This window comes from Pararge aegeria, chromosome 7, assembly GCF_905163445.1.
Source record: "Pararge aegeria chromosome 7, ilParAegt1.1, whole genome shotgun sequence".
NCBI lineage: Eukaryota > Metazoa > Arthropoda > Insecta > Lepidoptera > Nymphalidae > Pararge > Pararge aegeria.
Genome location: NC_053186.1, coordinates 3,961,298 through 3,978,004, shown reverse-complemented (window position 1 = coordinate 3,978,004; position 16,707 = coordinate 3,961,298). Strand labels below are relative to the sequence as shown.

At 36.3% G+C, this 16,707-nt stretch overlaps 1 protein-coding gene across 2 annotated transcripts in view; it reads right to left on the bottom strand.

Annotated features, from left to right (window-relative positions):
• The window catches only part of LOC120625094 (cullin-1), a 35,931-nt gene that overhangs the window by 176 nt on the left and 19,048 nt on the right, over positions 1-16,707 (bottom strand). For both annotated transcript variants that reach the window (XM_039892019.1, XM_039892020.1), the window contains exons 4-20: positions 15,698-15,791; positions 15,334-15,429; positions 14,831-14,977; positions 13,588-13,734; positions 12,783-12,962; positions 11,820-11,954; positions 10,418-10,576; positions 9,673-9,802; positions 9,278-9,411; positions 7,710-7,817; positions 6,873-6,944; positions 5,441-5,593; positions 4,628-4,746; positions 3,188-3,308; positions 2,417-2,517; positions 1,721-1,826; positions 553-666 (exon numbers count right to left, since the gene is read on the bottom strand). In XM_039892019.1, the coding sequence (XP_039747953.1) occupies positions 553-666; positions 1,721-1,826; positions 2,417-2,517; positions 3,188-3,308; positions 4,628-4,746; positions 5,441-5,593; positions 6,873-6,944; positions 7,710-7,817; positions 9,278-9,411; positions 9,673-9,802; positions 10,418-10,576; positions 11,820-11,954; positions 12,783-12,962; positions 13,588-13,734; positions 14,831-14,977; positions 15,334-15,429; positions 15,698-15,791 (2,116 nt within the window). The remainder of the gene's footprint in view (positions 1-552; positions 667-1,720; positions 1,827-2,416; positions 2,518-3,187; positions 3,309-4,627; positions 4,747-5,440; positions 5,594-6,872; positions 6,945-7,709; positions 7,818-9,277; positions 9,412-9,672; positions 9,803-10,417; positions 10,577-11,819; positions 11,955-12,782; positions 12,963-13,587; positions 13,735-14,830; positions 14,978-15,333; positions 15,430-15,697; positions 15,792-16,707) is intronic.

Here is a 16,707-nt window from a genome sequence, read left to right as displayed (position 1 = left end):
AACAAAGTAATTTGGACACAGGGTTTCTAGGACACCCGTCTATAAAAAGTATCACTAATAACTAAGATTTCATTAGATTAATGAAGTCAATTTATTATTAAAAATTACCCTTAAAGTTATAAACATAATTAACCTAAAGTACTATTTTTAATTTCATGGAATTCTGACATTTCTCATTTTATGACATTTCAGTTATAACAAACATTTTTGTGTGCCATTTTTTTGATACCTAGATATTTTTAAGGTTAAAATTACTTTACGATGAAAATTTATTAAATGTACCTAAAACCTGTAATATATTATCATGTGTTATGAGCAAAATTCAAATATTTATTAATGACTGAAGTCTTAATTCGTAAAGGATAATTTTGCTACAAACAGGATAGAAAAAAGCACAATATAAACCAGGAAAATAACAAAAATCGTCACAAATCAACAGCTACACTACACAGCTACAATAGAAGCTACTGGGTATATTGTGCGAAAGAGATAGCACGACATCGGCCGCCGTTTTGTAAGGAAGTTTGCAAGGAAGAAAAAAAAAGATGTTACCTTGATGACAGGAACGCGTGGCTTAAACCGCGACGACAGCTGGTTCAGCACTTCCACCACGAGGTGCTGGTGTTTCAACGTCTTCCGTGTCTTCATTATCCTTACTATGGCAGCCTGGGGATTAAACATCTTCGTTAAAGGTAAGCCCTTATTGTCTATTAGACAACCAACCCGAGTACGCGGAGGCGTTCACAGGGGTTGTTCCAAGTGTATAGAAATAAAAACAAAAGTTGTTTTTTTATTACTTTACAAGTAAGTAACCATAGTTGCAATTCGCCTATACTTAAAGCATGGGCAGAAGAAATTTTCTCCCCGGGATGCGGACACAAAACGAGCATTGGCGTACAAACAGAAATAATGTCCAAATAATAAACTTCTCTTATTCCCATTTCCGTGATAGGGCAGGTGGATAAGTAAATTTTATCCCTTGTAAGGGGATATAATCACCCCTGCCTATCCTAGCTGTGCTGTGTAACGTATCTACTCTTACATGCTAAATAAATAAACAATAATTTTAGAGTACGTAATATCGAGGGAAAATCGGAGCTCATAATTTTATTTCTGAACCAAATCTGGTCAAACCTGGCTTAGTTAAGTTTTGAGACATACTAAACCATGGCATTATATAATAGGTACATTGGAAAAGTGTAATTTTTCATTTATGCATTAGGCTCGTCCGATCCGCCGCTCAGCACTCCGAAGCCGGAGTGCTAGTATTGTGTCCTTATGAAATGTAGTACGAATGATGTGTAAAGGCATTGTGGAGGCCAACGTTCGGGATAAATTTGAGAGATGAAACTCAAATTTGCCTACAATTAGATGTAGATCAGGCTTTTGGCAGAACGTTTGTTTTTGGCATAAATCAGAGGTAAAGGATTTGCGACTCTAAATCAGCTGACATTAGGTCTACTTTACTTTGACGATACAGAGTTAAATACTCAAAATCGACTAGTCGATTGCGGGCGAGAAAATCTTGTACGAAGAGTTATGTGTGCTGAGTGCGAGATTTTTCATCAATTCGATCGCGTAAGAGTTAACTATGAATTGTAAGAACACCATCTAGGGAATTTTACGCGATCGAATACGGAAAATCTCCCACTCAGCACACTGATCGGCCGTCACAACGCGGTATATCGCTATGTACTATGAGATAAAGGTGTACGCTCACCTGAATAAGCATCTTGCGGTCTTCTTCTATGTGTTTGTGTGTCGCTTCCTGTTCCACCTTCAGCTCAGTTTTCAGCGGGATGTTTATGTTCACGCGGAGCTTTTTGCTGAAAAACAAATATGTATTAATTGTTTTATTTTTATTTTGACCCAATATAGTAAAGACGATATCTCATTCGGTTGATATGTAGAATTAAAAAAAAAGTAATGTTTATTGTGTTGTAAAATTTGTAGTATTTATTGGATTATTTTTTCTCCAGCTAATTTGTTGTAGTTAATTTAAGCATGCAAACAAGTAAAAAACTATTTTTTTTATAGTAATAAAATGCGGACCAAAAATATGGCCAACCTGATAGTAAGTGGAAAAGAATAGTCTTTAAACAGAGCAAAACTTCACAGTGCGTGCAAAGAACGCCCTATAAAAAAAACTGCCTTGTTTCCATTAATCTGAGGTGAAGGTTAAGCCTCATGCGTCTGTAAATACACTGGCAACCAAACCCTTCAGAGTACAAGTGTGAGATTGTCACTAGATGGCGCTTCTTTGATTACATATAAATCGTAGGTTACTTCCACGCGACCGAATAAATCAACGTAGTTAGAAAATCTCACAGTTGGCACCCTGACCGGAACACAACAGTGCTGGTTGGCAGCAGAAATAATCATGTCTTCTAAAACATATACGCTTATATGTGCTTACTTTTTGTATCCTAAATATAGATCCACGATGGACGATTCCGTTAGTTCGGATTCGTCGTCCGGGCACACCAATAGTTTCGCCTTCAATAGGATTTGTAACACCTGCAAAGAAGTTTTTAGCATCAGAATTTATTTTATCACATAAACTTTGTAGGGTTTACAGAAATCAAATATGTGTACATGCGTACGTACGCAATTATATCAACAATCAATCGAGGAACGATCAATCAATCAATCAATCAATGTTATATATGCGAAAGTTTCTATAGATGGATGGATGTATAGATGGGTGTTTGTTATTCTTTCACGCAAAAACTACTGAACCAATTTTACTAAACACAGATTATACCCTGGATTAACACATAAACTACCTTTTATCGATATATATGAACGATTCCCGCGGGACTTATGAAAAACCAAAAAATTGTGGATAAAGCCGCGGGCAACCGCTGTATTAATATTACAAATGCAAACAATTTTGAAGGATCTAGATGAAAATTAGCACAGATATATAGATTAAAGTATGCAATATCACATAGACTTCTTTTTATCCAGGAAAATGAACGGTACCCGTAGGACTTCATTTTTGTATTTCGCAGAACAAAGCTAGATTTATTTCACTTTTAAACGACCTTTTTCCCTTACGACTGAGTATTTTATCGATAATGCACAAAGCATTGCACATTCCAATTGTTATTGACATTTATGGCCCGAAGACGACAGTTCATAACGCAAGTACTATGCTATGTAAATAAATACCTATATAGCGTACCTGTATAAGGAAGTCGCCCTTGATGCCCGTGTGTTGTTCTAACTGACGCACTGTCCACGATGTGTTGTCGTTGTACTGCAGGAGCACCGCCATTTGAAATGTACTCGCTTGCAGTGTGTATCTGTCGGAGACGACTGACTTTAACACTTTGTTGTATCATGTTTTTTTTTAATATTTAAAGTCAAAGTCAAGGTCAAAAATATCTTTATTTAAGTAGGCCCATAGTTGGCACTTTTTATGTGTACATAAGAATTACACGGTAGTGAGATGATGGCGATAACAACATTAAAACTAAAGCTACGAGGGTACCAAACGCGTCCTGGTCTAAAAAGAAGCCCACAACAAACTTAGCCGGGTGTTTTTTTTGTTATCACCATCTCACAATGTCATTTAAAATTATTAGAAGAGCATCCTGGTTAGAGCAATAATTCATTCCCAAGCTCTTTTATCGATTACGTAGTCCTTTATACTATAATAGATTTTTCTATAAACTTACGTTTAATACAAACTTTGAACTTTTTTAAAGACATCTCCAAGATATCAATGGGCAGTTTATTGTAGAATTGTATGCAATTTCCTTTAAACGAATTATGAATTTTATGTAACCTAGTATTTTTATTATAGAACTCATCCTGCAACATGCTTCCATGTGCCGACCAACCCGAGGCGTAGGTGCTAAGCCTCATGAGCCTATAATTATACCGGCAATCACGCCCTTCAGACAGAAACACAGCATTCCAAAAATGATAGCGACAGAAATAAGCAATGTATACCTACATTCTACTTTCCCGGACGAGCGCTCTCATAAAAAGGTCTAATAATACTAACTGTACTAACAGTTTCAGTAGTTTTTTATGACTCGTTCGGGGGAGTTCCATCATGTTAATTTCTGTCGCCAAGCTGTATTGCTTCAATGCAATTGTGTTCCGATCTTAAGGTCGTGTTGCCGGTGTAAATAACAACGAAAAAAAGAAGAAAAAACAAAAAAAAAATATTTTTTACATTGCGCCACAGATTACAATATTAACAACACCGCATATGTTATGTGTGGCACAACATAGAAAAAAGGTGCCAGATCAGCATTATGCTACTTGCGCCAGTGGGAGCATACAGCGCTGATTTTCAGTTGGCACCTTGTACCAGGTGAAACCACGGAAATGCGCAGCCATATACTGACCACATTTTAATATTTTAATATAGTTAAAAACTGAGCTAAACTTAAACTTATATAAAATAAACTAATAAGATTACATGCACATGATTCGTTCGGTGACAGTTACATGGGTGGAAGCGGGACTCAGCCACTATTACTAAGCCACAACTGTCCGTCTGACTGTCAGTCAGCGGGCTATATCTCATGAAACTTAATAGGTAGATTTATGAATATAAACAATCTAATTTTGTGCAGGGACATTTAAAAAAAAAATCGAAAGTACCTACCTGTTCTTAAAGCAATTAGTGACAAGCTCCCCCTTGCTCATGTTATAGAGCCAATTGAGCTTCCTGCCCGAGTGTTGAGACGAGTAGAACGTTGTGAACCTGTGCACTGATCGCTCCAACTGAAAATTTAAAAAAATCTTTCTAAGAAAATCTCCACGAAAAAATTAATTTCCGTAGCGTCCACGATGCGCCTATAAGCTTGAATAAAAAAATAAAAATAAACTCGAGCACCAGGTGTAACTAAACCTAGCGGGACCCCATATCGGAGGAAAACATAGTTAGTAGTTAGGTAAGATTATTAGTTCCGTATTTGTTCTATCAAATTAAACTGGAATCTGAATTTATGTCGTAGAAATTTAAAAAAATAAATGAAATAATAATAAAATAAAAAAAATTTGTTTTGTGTTTTAATATACGGCTTAGGTACTCCAAATTTATTTAAAGCTTTAGTTCGGTCTTTGGGAAAACTCGTTTTAACGGAAGGATAACATCATCTCATGGTCGGGATATTTACCTTCACCGAAACACCAATATGTATATGCATAAGCAGTGTAATGGTCTTGAGCTGAGTCCTATAAGATACAATTCGGTAAAATGAAATATTCTTTAGTAATATCTTTTTATCTTTATTCCAGAACCATACGATTGTGCGATAATGAAATAAAAACGGCGAACTTGCCGTTGAATGCTAAGGAATTTTCTCCCAGACAACCTTCTAGTGAGTATTAAGAGCATGGTAATAAAGGCAAGCTCTGCATACAAGGCTTTTAAACTGATGTGAATTGTCCACCTGCCCTGTTGTTCGTTTATTACCTCAGTGGGCAGCTGGAAGCTGGAAGACTGCTGGAAGGGCCAGGAACCCGATGACAGGACCTGGATGCTGAAGTCGATGTGTAGCGGCTGTTCAGAACTGTTCGCCATGTGTTTTCGGAAGTTTTCGTTCAGGTCCTTTGATACTCCAATGTCCTGGTGTTTGGTAGGTGTGAAATAGTGTTAATATTTAATCATAGACCAAATATTGAATCCGCACTTGTCCAGCGTTGCGGACTACGACCACACATTCCGAGCGACCAGTGCCCTGTTTGTAATGGTAATGAAGAGCACAAAATATAACAGCAACTTTTTTTATTGTCTCACTATCAAAGAAAAGCAGTGATCAAATATATTAAATTTGACTTTAATTTGATTTAACTTGATAATTCATATTCTCGAAAAAAAAAGTTTGTTTTAGGTTTCATAAACAAATTGTTTGTGACACAAAAAAAGTGTATAAGAAGCATATTTCTTATAGACCCAACGGATTCCTGTAGACCAATATTTCAAAAACACAATCTCCTTACTCTGCCGTGCCTGTATATCTACGAAATATCAGTCTTCGTTCATCGCCACCTGGCGTATTTTAAAACTTTCTCGAACGTAAGCCATTTTAAAACGCGAAATAAAATTCGGCTGTGCAACAATAAATATAAATTAAAACAAACCGCAAAATCCCCCTTTGCTATGTGCGTTAAAATATACAATAAATTAGATGCAGGTCTAAAAAATCAACCTACGCGTTTTTTTAAGAAAAATCTGGCGCATTGGCTGTGTACAAAATGTTTCTATGCAATATCCGAGTATCTGACTTCGAATTAAAAATGATATTATTTTGACATTATTATGATAACATTGATATTACCTGTATAATTTAATAAATAACTTTTCAATGCTTGCTCAACAAGATTATGCAGACATGTGTAATGATTGTTCTTGTTGTGCATTTTACATTTTGCATGCTTAATAGTAGAATATGGAGGAATGTTATATTATAATAAGACCCTATGTAAGCTCATATTCAGCGAATAAATTTCATTTCATTTCATTTCAGTTTAGTCATAAAAAGGATTAATGTTACTAGACAATTTCTGCCTACACAAGAAATGATAACGTTCTACAGTTAAAAAAAAACATTATTGAAGTTATTTTTAAAAGAGAGCGTAATTGATTTCTATAGTAGAGCACAACTGAAATTAAATCAAAAATTAATACATTTCACTTTATTTTAAAATGATTCAACAAAATTTCCTTTAACTTCCATCCATAAATTATACAGTCAAACCATAATTTTTATATTCTTATAACTGGGTTTATACCTTTCAATAAAGATTATTATTATTATTATTATTATTATAATATAACTGTCTCCATTTCTAATATAATTTTAATATGTGATAAAATCATTCCCAAAGGCAATAAACTGACTAACCTGGAACATTCTTTGTAGTTTGCTTGTGTATTCGAAACCACACGCTTGCTTTAGCTTTGAGATCATAGAGGCCTGAAAAAGAAAATTTAATACGTTACTAGCGGACCCCAGCGCCATCTGTCAGGCTGATTTGTGAATCTAAACCATCCAGAGTGCCACCCAAACGCATTCCAAATTCAAATCGATCCAGCCGTTTAGGAGGAGTTCAGTCACATACACACGAACACAAGATAAATATATACATAAAGATAGAATGGCTTAAAAGATAGTCGAGTGTACTTTTTTTTTTTTATTAGTGTCCGTCGTCATCGTGTCGGCGACACCATTGCCACTACAGTATATAGAGGACAAGTTATAGTAAATAACTATAGTATCGAGACGGCTGGACCGATTATGACGCGACTTTTACAGGCAGGTAGAGGACAAAACAGAGTAACATAGGATACTTTTTTATTTCAGATTTTCATTTCTTTGACATACAGCAAGGTAGGTTCCTTTTAGGGTTTATGTATCTTCTAAAAGAGGGATCCTCTAAAATCTACCTACCACAAGGAGGTTGAAATTCTTTTTAAATGTAAAAATGTTACCAATGAAGGTTATTTGAAGAAAATGAAGATCAATGTAAGAAGTAATATGAGTAAATAACGTTCTCAAGGTATGTGAAGTGTACCAATCCGCATTTGACCAGCGTGTTGGACTACGCCAAAACACTTCTTTTTCACTCCTGCCGTGCCCTGTAGTGAGCCGGTAATGGATTGATAATAACAAAGGGAAAATTGTAAACTGTACGCGGTTGAACGTGGGTATAAAAAAATCTTGTTGAACTTTAGCACATACCTCGGCATCATCGCTAGCCGACATGTGTTGTACGAGCCGCTTGGCAAGCATCTTGCTGTAGAACTTCTGGAACACGTCTTTGTCTTCAATGTATTTGAATACCACCATCTGAAGGAAAAAGATATTATGCTAGTAAAAAACTTCAAGATTAGATTAGCAAAATGGCGTTCTGTTAGATCCCTAAAATACTATAGTCGTAAAAATGTAATAGGCCCGTTTTGACATTTGTCATCGCGACGTAACTAGTTATGGAACCATAAGACTCGGGACTCGATACTCACGATAAATCAATTCAAGTTTGTATCAGTACTTGATTGATAATATTATGTATTGTAAAGTGTTCGTTCGTTCAAAGTATTCCTTTAACTTCACAACCAATACGCGTGACTGGCTGTTGATTATACGTCCACTTTTCAACATGTTGAAACAGAGTTAGTACTATATAACAACAAACACAAAAATCGAGTCAAATCACTATGTTTAAATTAATGTCCTAAATAGAAGAGCCATAGTTAACGTAATAGTAAACAATATATATCAAACTTAAACGAGCGCACAGTCAACTTTACATGAGGAACGAAAAACTGCGCAGTGCGCGCGGGGACGCTTCAGTCATGTGCCGCTTGGTCAGACACATCAACTCAGACTCATTATTTAGAACCCATTTTGATAACCAAGCTCATTCTTTGCAGTAAAGATAACTACACAATATTTAATTTCGATATTCAGTAAAAAAAATGGTTACAGCTCTAGTATAAAAAAAAAGACTGAGAACGTAACTGTTTTCGGAACGTTTCGCAAGAATTATAAATTGCATGCTACTATAAAGTAAGCGCAAAAAGAATACTCGCGATATATTCTTTCATATTATTTAACGTCCCAAAAAAATTTACGTATTTTTTTTAAAACACTGTATGTAATTGATTTTTATTTTATTGTTTCTTTCAGTTTCGTTCCAAGTTACATTCTATGGTCTTGCACAAATGTCCAAACGGGCCTATTACATTTTTACGACTATAGCATATATATTTCTTACATACTGATAATTGTTGATTTGCGTATTAATAAAATTCTAAATTTATTTATTTCTGGAAGGCGAATATATAAGCACTTTTGAGTGACACTGGTTCGGAAGGCTGATCTTGTCAATGTCTTTTTATAAGGCACTTTTTTTATTTTTAGTAGATTACCAGTCAGTCATTCTGGTATTGCTGTCCAGCTACGGACCTAGTGTCTGCTTGCCGGCCGGGCTGAACCATAAGCTAAGCTCCGGAGCAAAAATGTCCGAAAGACCTTTTTTTGTAGGGCCTCGTGGCGAACAATAGTAAAATTATTAAAATAAAGTTGATGAATAATTTATGATAAAAAAGTAAATAGTACCAGTTGTAGTATCAGTGTTAAAGTTTTTTTTCCTCAACCTACTGTCAGAATCTTACGATTTGAATTATACCTACTTTTGTATCGAAGATATCATAAGCGTAACTTGGTAACAAATTTCTTTTCTGTGCTATTACTTTGCTCGACCAACTTGCATGCTTTGTTAAACAACTAAAAGAAAGTAAACTCACAACTTGGTTCAGTGTATCCTCCAACTCAGCTTCCTCAGGATTCTTGCTGGATTTCTTCAAAAGGAGATCGCAATACTTAGCCAAAAGTTCTGGACTCTTCGATGACGAGTTAGCAGCCTTTGTCACTGCGTTACCTGACAAATGAAAGCACTCTTGGAGATTTATAGGTCTCATATTATACTAGGAGTTTATCCGCGTGATCAAATACGAAATGAGAAGTTCCGCAGAAGAATTATAGTTGTTCGTATTGTCATTGAGAGTTCAGGCCCGCAACACCGAGCCGGCCTACCGCAGACATTGAGGGAACAGAGGGGGTCTCACGAGTATCACTTTTTTTAAAAGTTTTAATCGATATAGAAGGTAAAGCGTAAGTTGTCATACAAACTGTTACTCACTGTTAATAAACCTCCCGCAGGCTTTATCTAGAGCGGTAACGAAGCCGGACTCGTTCACGAATGCGACCAAAACGAGCGCGTTGTATTTTTTGTGCACTTCCAGGATCGTCGATACGTACACTTTTGGATCCTGTAACAATATATCACAAGAATCAGTGATAGTTTAGTGGTTAAGATTCTCTTTCAACCACCTCGAACTTTTAGGAGTTAAGTGCGTTTCAAAGAATCTTCTCACTTGCTATAACGGTAGAGAAAAACATTTTGAGGAACATTGTAGGACTGTGTGTATTGTAAAGGGCAAACTTAGGAAAGGATTTTTGGTATTTATCGCACGTTGATTGAATATTGGCCAGTCGGAGTTCAGTCCTATAGGGGAGAAGGGGGTTAGTTCTAACTGTATGTGCACTGTGATGACAATGTCGATAGCGTTTTACCGTGAATGTGCTACTTTGAACGGTTCGTACAGCCAATTCGAGATACAGGCCATAAACGAAACATGTGTCCCAGATATAAAGTAACACAGTCACACACAGAAAGGGGATAAGGGATCTTCAGGTAGTCGTAAGAGAGACTGAGATGAGGCGTATGAGACAGAGTTTATTTGTGGATGTGCTAATCTAGAATATGGCGCAGCTACAAAGTAACACAGTCACGAAAACATATAAGGGATCTTTGGGGAGGGATAGAGATGAGTAGTATGGGATATAGCGAGTTTAGTAGTTAGGAGAAGGGGCTTGTTTCTCACCGTATGTGCACAGTCGCCACACTTGTCGATAGCGTGTAAGCCCTGCGCGTGGATGTGCTGCTCAAGAAGACGCCGAAGTTCCACCAGGCCGTTGGGGATACGGGCCACCAAACTGTACATGCGACCCAAGTCAGCGTTCTTGTCGCCATCCAAAAGTTTCTGTTGGACAAAAACGATAAAACATTTATCATAATTATTATGAACGAATTAATGAATAGTTTTATTGTACACCACAAAAAGTACATAAAAAAAAGAAAATTGAAACAAAACAACGATTTCTTCCAGGCAACCAATGGCGAAGAAAACAAATACAGAAAATACATAGTTAGGTGTTGCATATATAAATATACCCATATAAAAAATATTTCATTACTTAAATAAATATAAATAAAACCATATCTATATTAACATATCAATGGCCCACTTATGGGCACAGCACTCCTCAAATTGATTTTACATTTAACTTTGAAACTTTAACTAAAAATAGTAATCAAACTGGTTTTTTCATTGTAATAATTGACGGACGTAGCAAATGGCCCACTTAAGATAAAACGATCATCTTTTAACAGTGCTACACTTCGCAGGGTATGCAAGGACCACGTCCAACAAGGTTCTCCTCTTCTTTTTTTTCCTAGTTCAAAAGCGATAAGGTCGCCTGTTGTATTCTACTTCTTTCTATATGTTTCTGTTTTAATTATATACTAGCTGTTGCCCGCGACTTCGTCTGCGTTTGATTTTGTTTTTTGATGTGGCATTAAATTTAGTTGTAGATCTAAAAAAATTATAGTATTCAGTATCGCTAAAGACTTAAATGAGGGGGTTTGCTGCAGTCCGCTGAGGAGTTCTGTCCTCTATCTCTAACCACAGTTTGGGCAAAATAATCACATATTATTAACCTCTATAGTACAAAAATATTTATTTAAATTGGTTACAATTTGTCTGGGGATGAGTGCTCCCACAGGAACCGAGCTTAATGTCGGGATAAAAAGTAGTAGTCCTATATTAGTTTTAACACTTCCAAGAATATTTGTACAAAGTTTCATGAGGATCGGTTAAGTAGTTTTTGCGTGAAAGCGTAACAAACAAACTTACATTGACATTTATAATATTGGTTAAGTTATATAATGGATATGTCAAAGTTGTGGTTTACATAATAAAGAGTTTAAAAATAAATAAAGTCACCCCGCGCGTCCATCAACCTGAGGCATTAAGTATCAAGTGCCTGTAATTACACACAGCACTCTTTAGACCGGACCACAGCAATGCTACTTAGAAATAAGCGTGGCTGTAGTACTGCCCCGGACAAGCTCTTTCACAAGGTCTGCTATTACTAAAAATATTATTTTAACCATCCTTCGTACCAGAAACACGCGAATAGTATATTCAAATTTCGACTACAAACCTGGAACTCCGAATGGAAAATCTCCAGGTGTTTCTCGATGAGCACTCGGTCGCAGGTCTTCGCCAGCCGCTCCATTGTAGTTTCGTGCAGATACACCTGTACGCGCCTCTGTTCTTCTTGCAACCGCTGTTCGGCCTGGAATTAAGAATGAGTATTACTTTTGGAAAATATTAAAAAGGTATTACTTCTGGAATAATATAATATTGTTCTTCAGACCAATACTACCAATGTTTGGCCATATGCCCATCTCTTTCAAGAACATTACCCTAGACGTACACTTCAATCGCCTTTGCAGTCATGCAAAAGTTTAAGTCATTTCGTTGAAGGACTGATTTAAACTTTTTCTTGTAAATGGCCATGTATTCATCCATCTCTTTCACACACTACAGTTCTATCTCTTCTTTATTCTGTATCTGCTTCTTTTACTCCGGTATTTCCTCAAGAAGTCGACAATACTGGTATAGAGTCATTTCACAAAACTTTCCCTGTTAAATGACCATGTATCCATCTCAAGCACACTATATTAGGACTTACTGACTGACTGTGGGGATGATACCGAAGGTAATATTAGATCTACCTTTACCTTAGTTCAAAAAATATATTAAAACACATTTAAGAAATCGTGGTTACTACTCGATTGGGGAATTCCTTAACGACAAGGCTGCTTGGAAGCAGGCCACTCCGCTCTCATCTCTCACAAAACAGAAAAAATCCTAAGATTGTTAAACTATAAAATGATGTTGGAAAAGAGCAATCTGCTGAGTTTCTTGCCGGCTCTTCTCAGTGGAATCTGCCTTCCAAACCGGTGGTAGAGTCACTACAAACAGACTGACTTGATGTTTCAAAAGTGTTTATAAATTTAGCCTACTTGAAATAAATGAATTTTGAATTTAGTATTTTGACTTAAACTCCAATCTCAAGCACACTGCTTCAATCTCTTTGAACTCTCTATCTCCCGCTTACCTTAATCATATACTCGGTAACAGGGTTATTCCTCAAGAAGTCGGTACTCTCTCTGGTGTAGAAGCGTTCTGTGTCTTCTAGGAAGATGGACTCAAAAGTCTCTTTGTAAATGGCCAGGTTTTGACCTCGAGCCGAAGGTTCCTCCTCGTTCAGACCCAGGGCTACGTAGCAGTTGATTACCTGGAGATAAAAGTTTAATTTGGTTAAGCAGTGTTAAGCAGTGATCTAAACTACGGTCAACGAATGGTTATAAATTATCTATTCTAATATAATATAGAGGAAAGATTCTTTTGTTTATTTGTACCGGATAGACTCCGAAAGTTTTGGACCAATTTTAAAAATTTCTTCACCAAAAGAAACCTTAATCAACTCGATGTAACTGACATAGGGTATATTAAAAAAAATTGGAGATCCTTAAGAAATTTTCAATAATTAAGTAACACAAAGTAGCAAAATTTTTAACTCAAAAGGAGCATATTTATTTTTCCATACATAATTCAGAACATTCAAATTGTTTATTTATGACAACCCTATAGAAGATTAAAGACCGACACGTGCATAGTTCCTACGCTAGGCGACGAGTACCGTATAAAGTGACAGGAGTCAATTGATTTTACTTTTGCATGTGATGTTAGGCTGTGTCTGATTTCTTTCAGTAAAAACTATGGCAATGGTTACGCAAAAACTATTAGCGTTTCAATTTCACAGATAAGTCTCAGAGACAGTCAATAGCCTGTAAAGTCTGTGAAATATTATTTCAGTTTTGATTGGCACGCTGGTAATTATAGAGATTATAGTAACTCACCCCAGAAACGAGTCGAGTGTTAATGGTCTCCCCATTTCGCTCCCTCTCGATAAGTTTCAGAACGGCGTTGGTCACTTGCTTGTTCAAACATTTGAACAAATTGTCACGCCATGTCACTAATGCTAACTGATATATCTCGTAGATACCCTGGGAACAAGAAAAAAATATTCATCATCAACACCACCCTCATTATCGGTTAAGTTTACACCTAATAATATCCGAATCCGAGCACCTTTAACTTTTTTAAATTATGTGCGTTTTCAGTAATTAAAATGTCAAGGAAAACATCATGACAAAACCTGCATGCTTGAGAGTTCTACATAATGCTCGCAAAGATGTGTGGTGTCCGCCAAACCGCCGTGGGCCATCGTGGTGGACAACGGCCTTAACCACTTCTCATTGTGGGAGGAGACCCTGTAGTCGGCCGGTAATGGGTTGATATGATGATAAATAGCTTTGGGGCCTCGTCGGTAAGTTCATCTGTGTGAGTGTGCTGTTTCGAACGTTTGTTTATAGTTTCCATACTGCTTTTATATATTTACAGCTTCAATCTGGATCTTCGTTAAAAATGAGACAAATAAGAAAAAAGTTAGGACTAGCAAACACGTACCCCAGAAGAAATCTGTTCCAGTGATGTAGACAGTGGGAGATATTAAAAGGAACAAAGAATATTATAAAAACAGAATCAAGAACATACAGAACCCTGATTCAGCAATAATGGCATGTAGTGCATTGTATTATAAAACAGTGAAAACGCCACGCGCATATCTCATTTAACACCCGCGTAATATTTTTTATTGCCGCACCAACCCGTTCCTTATAACATCTACTTCCGCCAAAGGTTGTCTGGGAGAGATCGCTTTAGCGATAAGACAACCTTTGCACACCTAAACTAGTTTTTTACTATTTATTTATTTTCATCTATTGTGTTTCTCTTTGTATTGTTTTTGTGTGTGCAATAAAGAATTTAATAACAAATAATGAGAAGAAGATGAGACAAGATAAGATTCTTCTTTTTTGTTTTGTACACGGGCGTAAGAGTAAATCTCAATCATTATCATCATTAAGGTAAAATAATTAGTGTTCACTGCTAAATGGAGTAACAAACCACCTGTTCGAGAAACACTACTAAAGTGGAGTGGTTTATGATGCTTTATTATTAGTCGTGTACGCGGTTTCTGTATGTTCCTAATTCTGTGATTATGAACACTAAAGTGCTTTAAGCGATGATAGCGAGTTTTACCTTTCTACCCTCTTCGCATTCGCGTTTCACCCAATGCCTGTTGAGGTACGAACAGATACCGTTGAGGACTCGGGAGGAAAACTGATACTCCTCCCACTGTTTAGTGTAAAATGCTAATACATCTTCGCCCATTAGGTCTGCTCCGTTCTGCAATAAAATAATGATACATTAATTAGCTTCAGAATCAAAGAATGCATTGAGTGTTATTTCTCTCTCTCTCTCTCTCTCTTTCTCCAACGTAAAATTAGATGAGATTTGACTTGACGCCCTCCCCCCTTAAACATCATTCGTATTTTATGATCGCCCCCTAATATTTAAAAAATGATAATTGAAATACATAAAATAAAAAGTATCTTATAGCCATTGTACGGACAAATGACATTGTGTTTTTTTAAATGGTGCAAGCTAGCTGAGCCAAATTCCATCATCAGTGCAGCCTCGAACTGAGCACAATAGTTACATTTATTGATATTTATATTGATAACATGATATGAAGTATTTACCTTGAGTAAATTAATAAGATAGATCCTCAGAAACTCCCGTAACCTTTTGTATAGTTCCAGTCCAACCAATTGTGCTCCACCTTGGACTTGGCCGCCCTGCAAAATAGAAAATCTAGAGTGAATGATTGTTTTTAGCAATAAGGCCGCCTTTGCATACCTACAAAGTTGCCATATGAGGGCCTATGTTTATATATTTGTTTTAATAAATAGTTCTATCTATTTATACCGAGTGTCATTTCATACCTGTTTTTTTATTCCAAAGATGGCTTTCACCCTGGACATCGGGGAGCTACTCTGATGTACGGATGTACAGTAGTTGTATACGTGCCTGGATATTGGGTTAAAAATTTCGTGTATTTCATACCTGTTTCCGTCCTGTAAAGATGGCCTTATTGGAGTTCACTCTGGACATCGGCGAGTTAGCCTGATGTACGGATGTACAGTAGTTGTATACGTGCCTGGATATTGGGTTAAAGATTTCATAAGACAACTGTCTAACTTTTCCATCATCATCATCATCACCATCCATAGCGTATCAATGTCTCACTACCAGAGGCCTTCTCTTACACAAGAGAGAGGGAATTCGAGTAAGAGAGATGGAATATTGTTTTAATTATCACCAGATTCACCAGATATATGTCTGCTGTGGGCTTCATCATAGAATATGGCGCTTTGCACCCTCGTATAACTTTAGTTTCAAGGTAGCCCATTTAAGCTAAAATTCAATTATACAACGTGTAACGAAATAACGAAATACTGTCGAAGGGCGCATAAGTATATTACATAAGGAATCACCCTGTAAAAATATTAAACAAAAGTAGCATATTTATTTTTCCATACAAACTAATTCAAAACATTCTCAGTGTTTACTTATGACAACCCCATTGAAAATAAAAGAACGAAACGTGCATAGTATCTATGCTACGCGACGCGTACCTCATAAAGTGACAGGAGTCACTTGATTTTACTTTTGCATATGGCTTTAGGGCTGTATCTGATTTCTTTCAGTAAAAACTATGCCAATGGTTTACTCAAAATTTTTAGCGTTTCGGTTTCTCAGAGAGAGTAAATAATGTACCTCTAAAGCCTCCAAAGCATTAATTCGTTTTCATTTAGTGATAAAATAATTTAAATATTAATTTCTGCATATAGAAATTTGAAAGCAGCTAATCTAATTAATTATCTATTCGAATATTGTTTTCTGCTGAAATGTATTCATTACACATAATGAAATCTTTGTTTCCACAGTTCTGCTTCTTTTAAAGAAATAACTGTACAAAGTTACGCAGTGACAACCATTACATCCGCCTTGCTTTCATTTAAGTTTAAATGGGTTAATGGAATTACTAGGAACAGACACAAAGTTATGGTCCT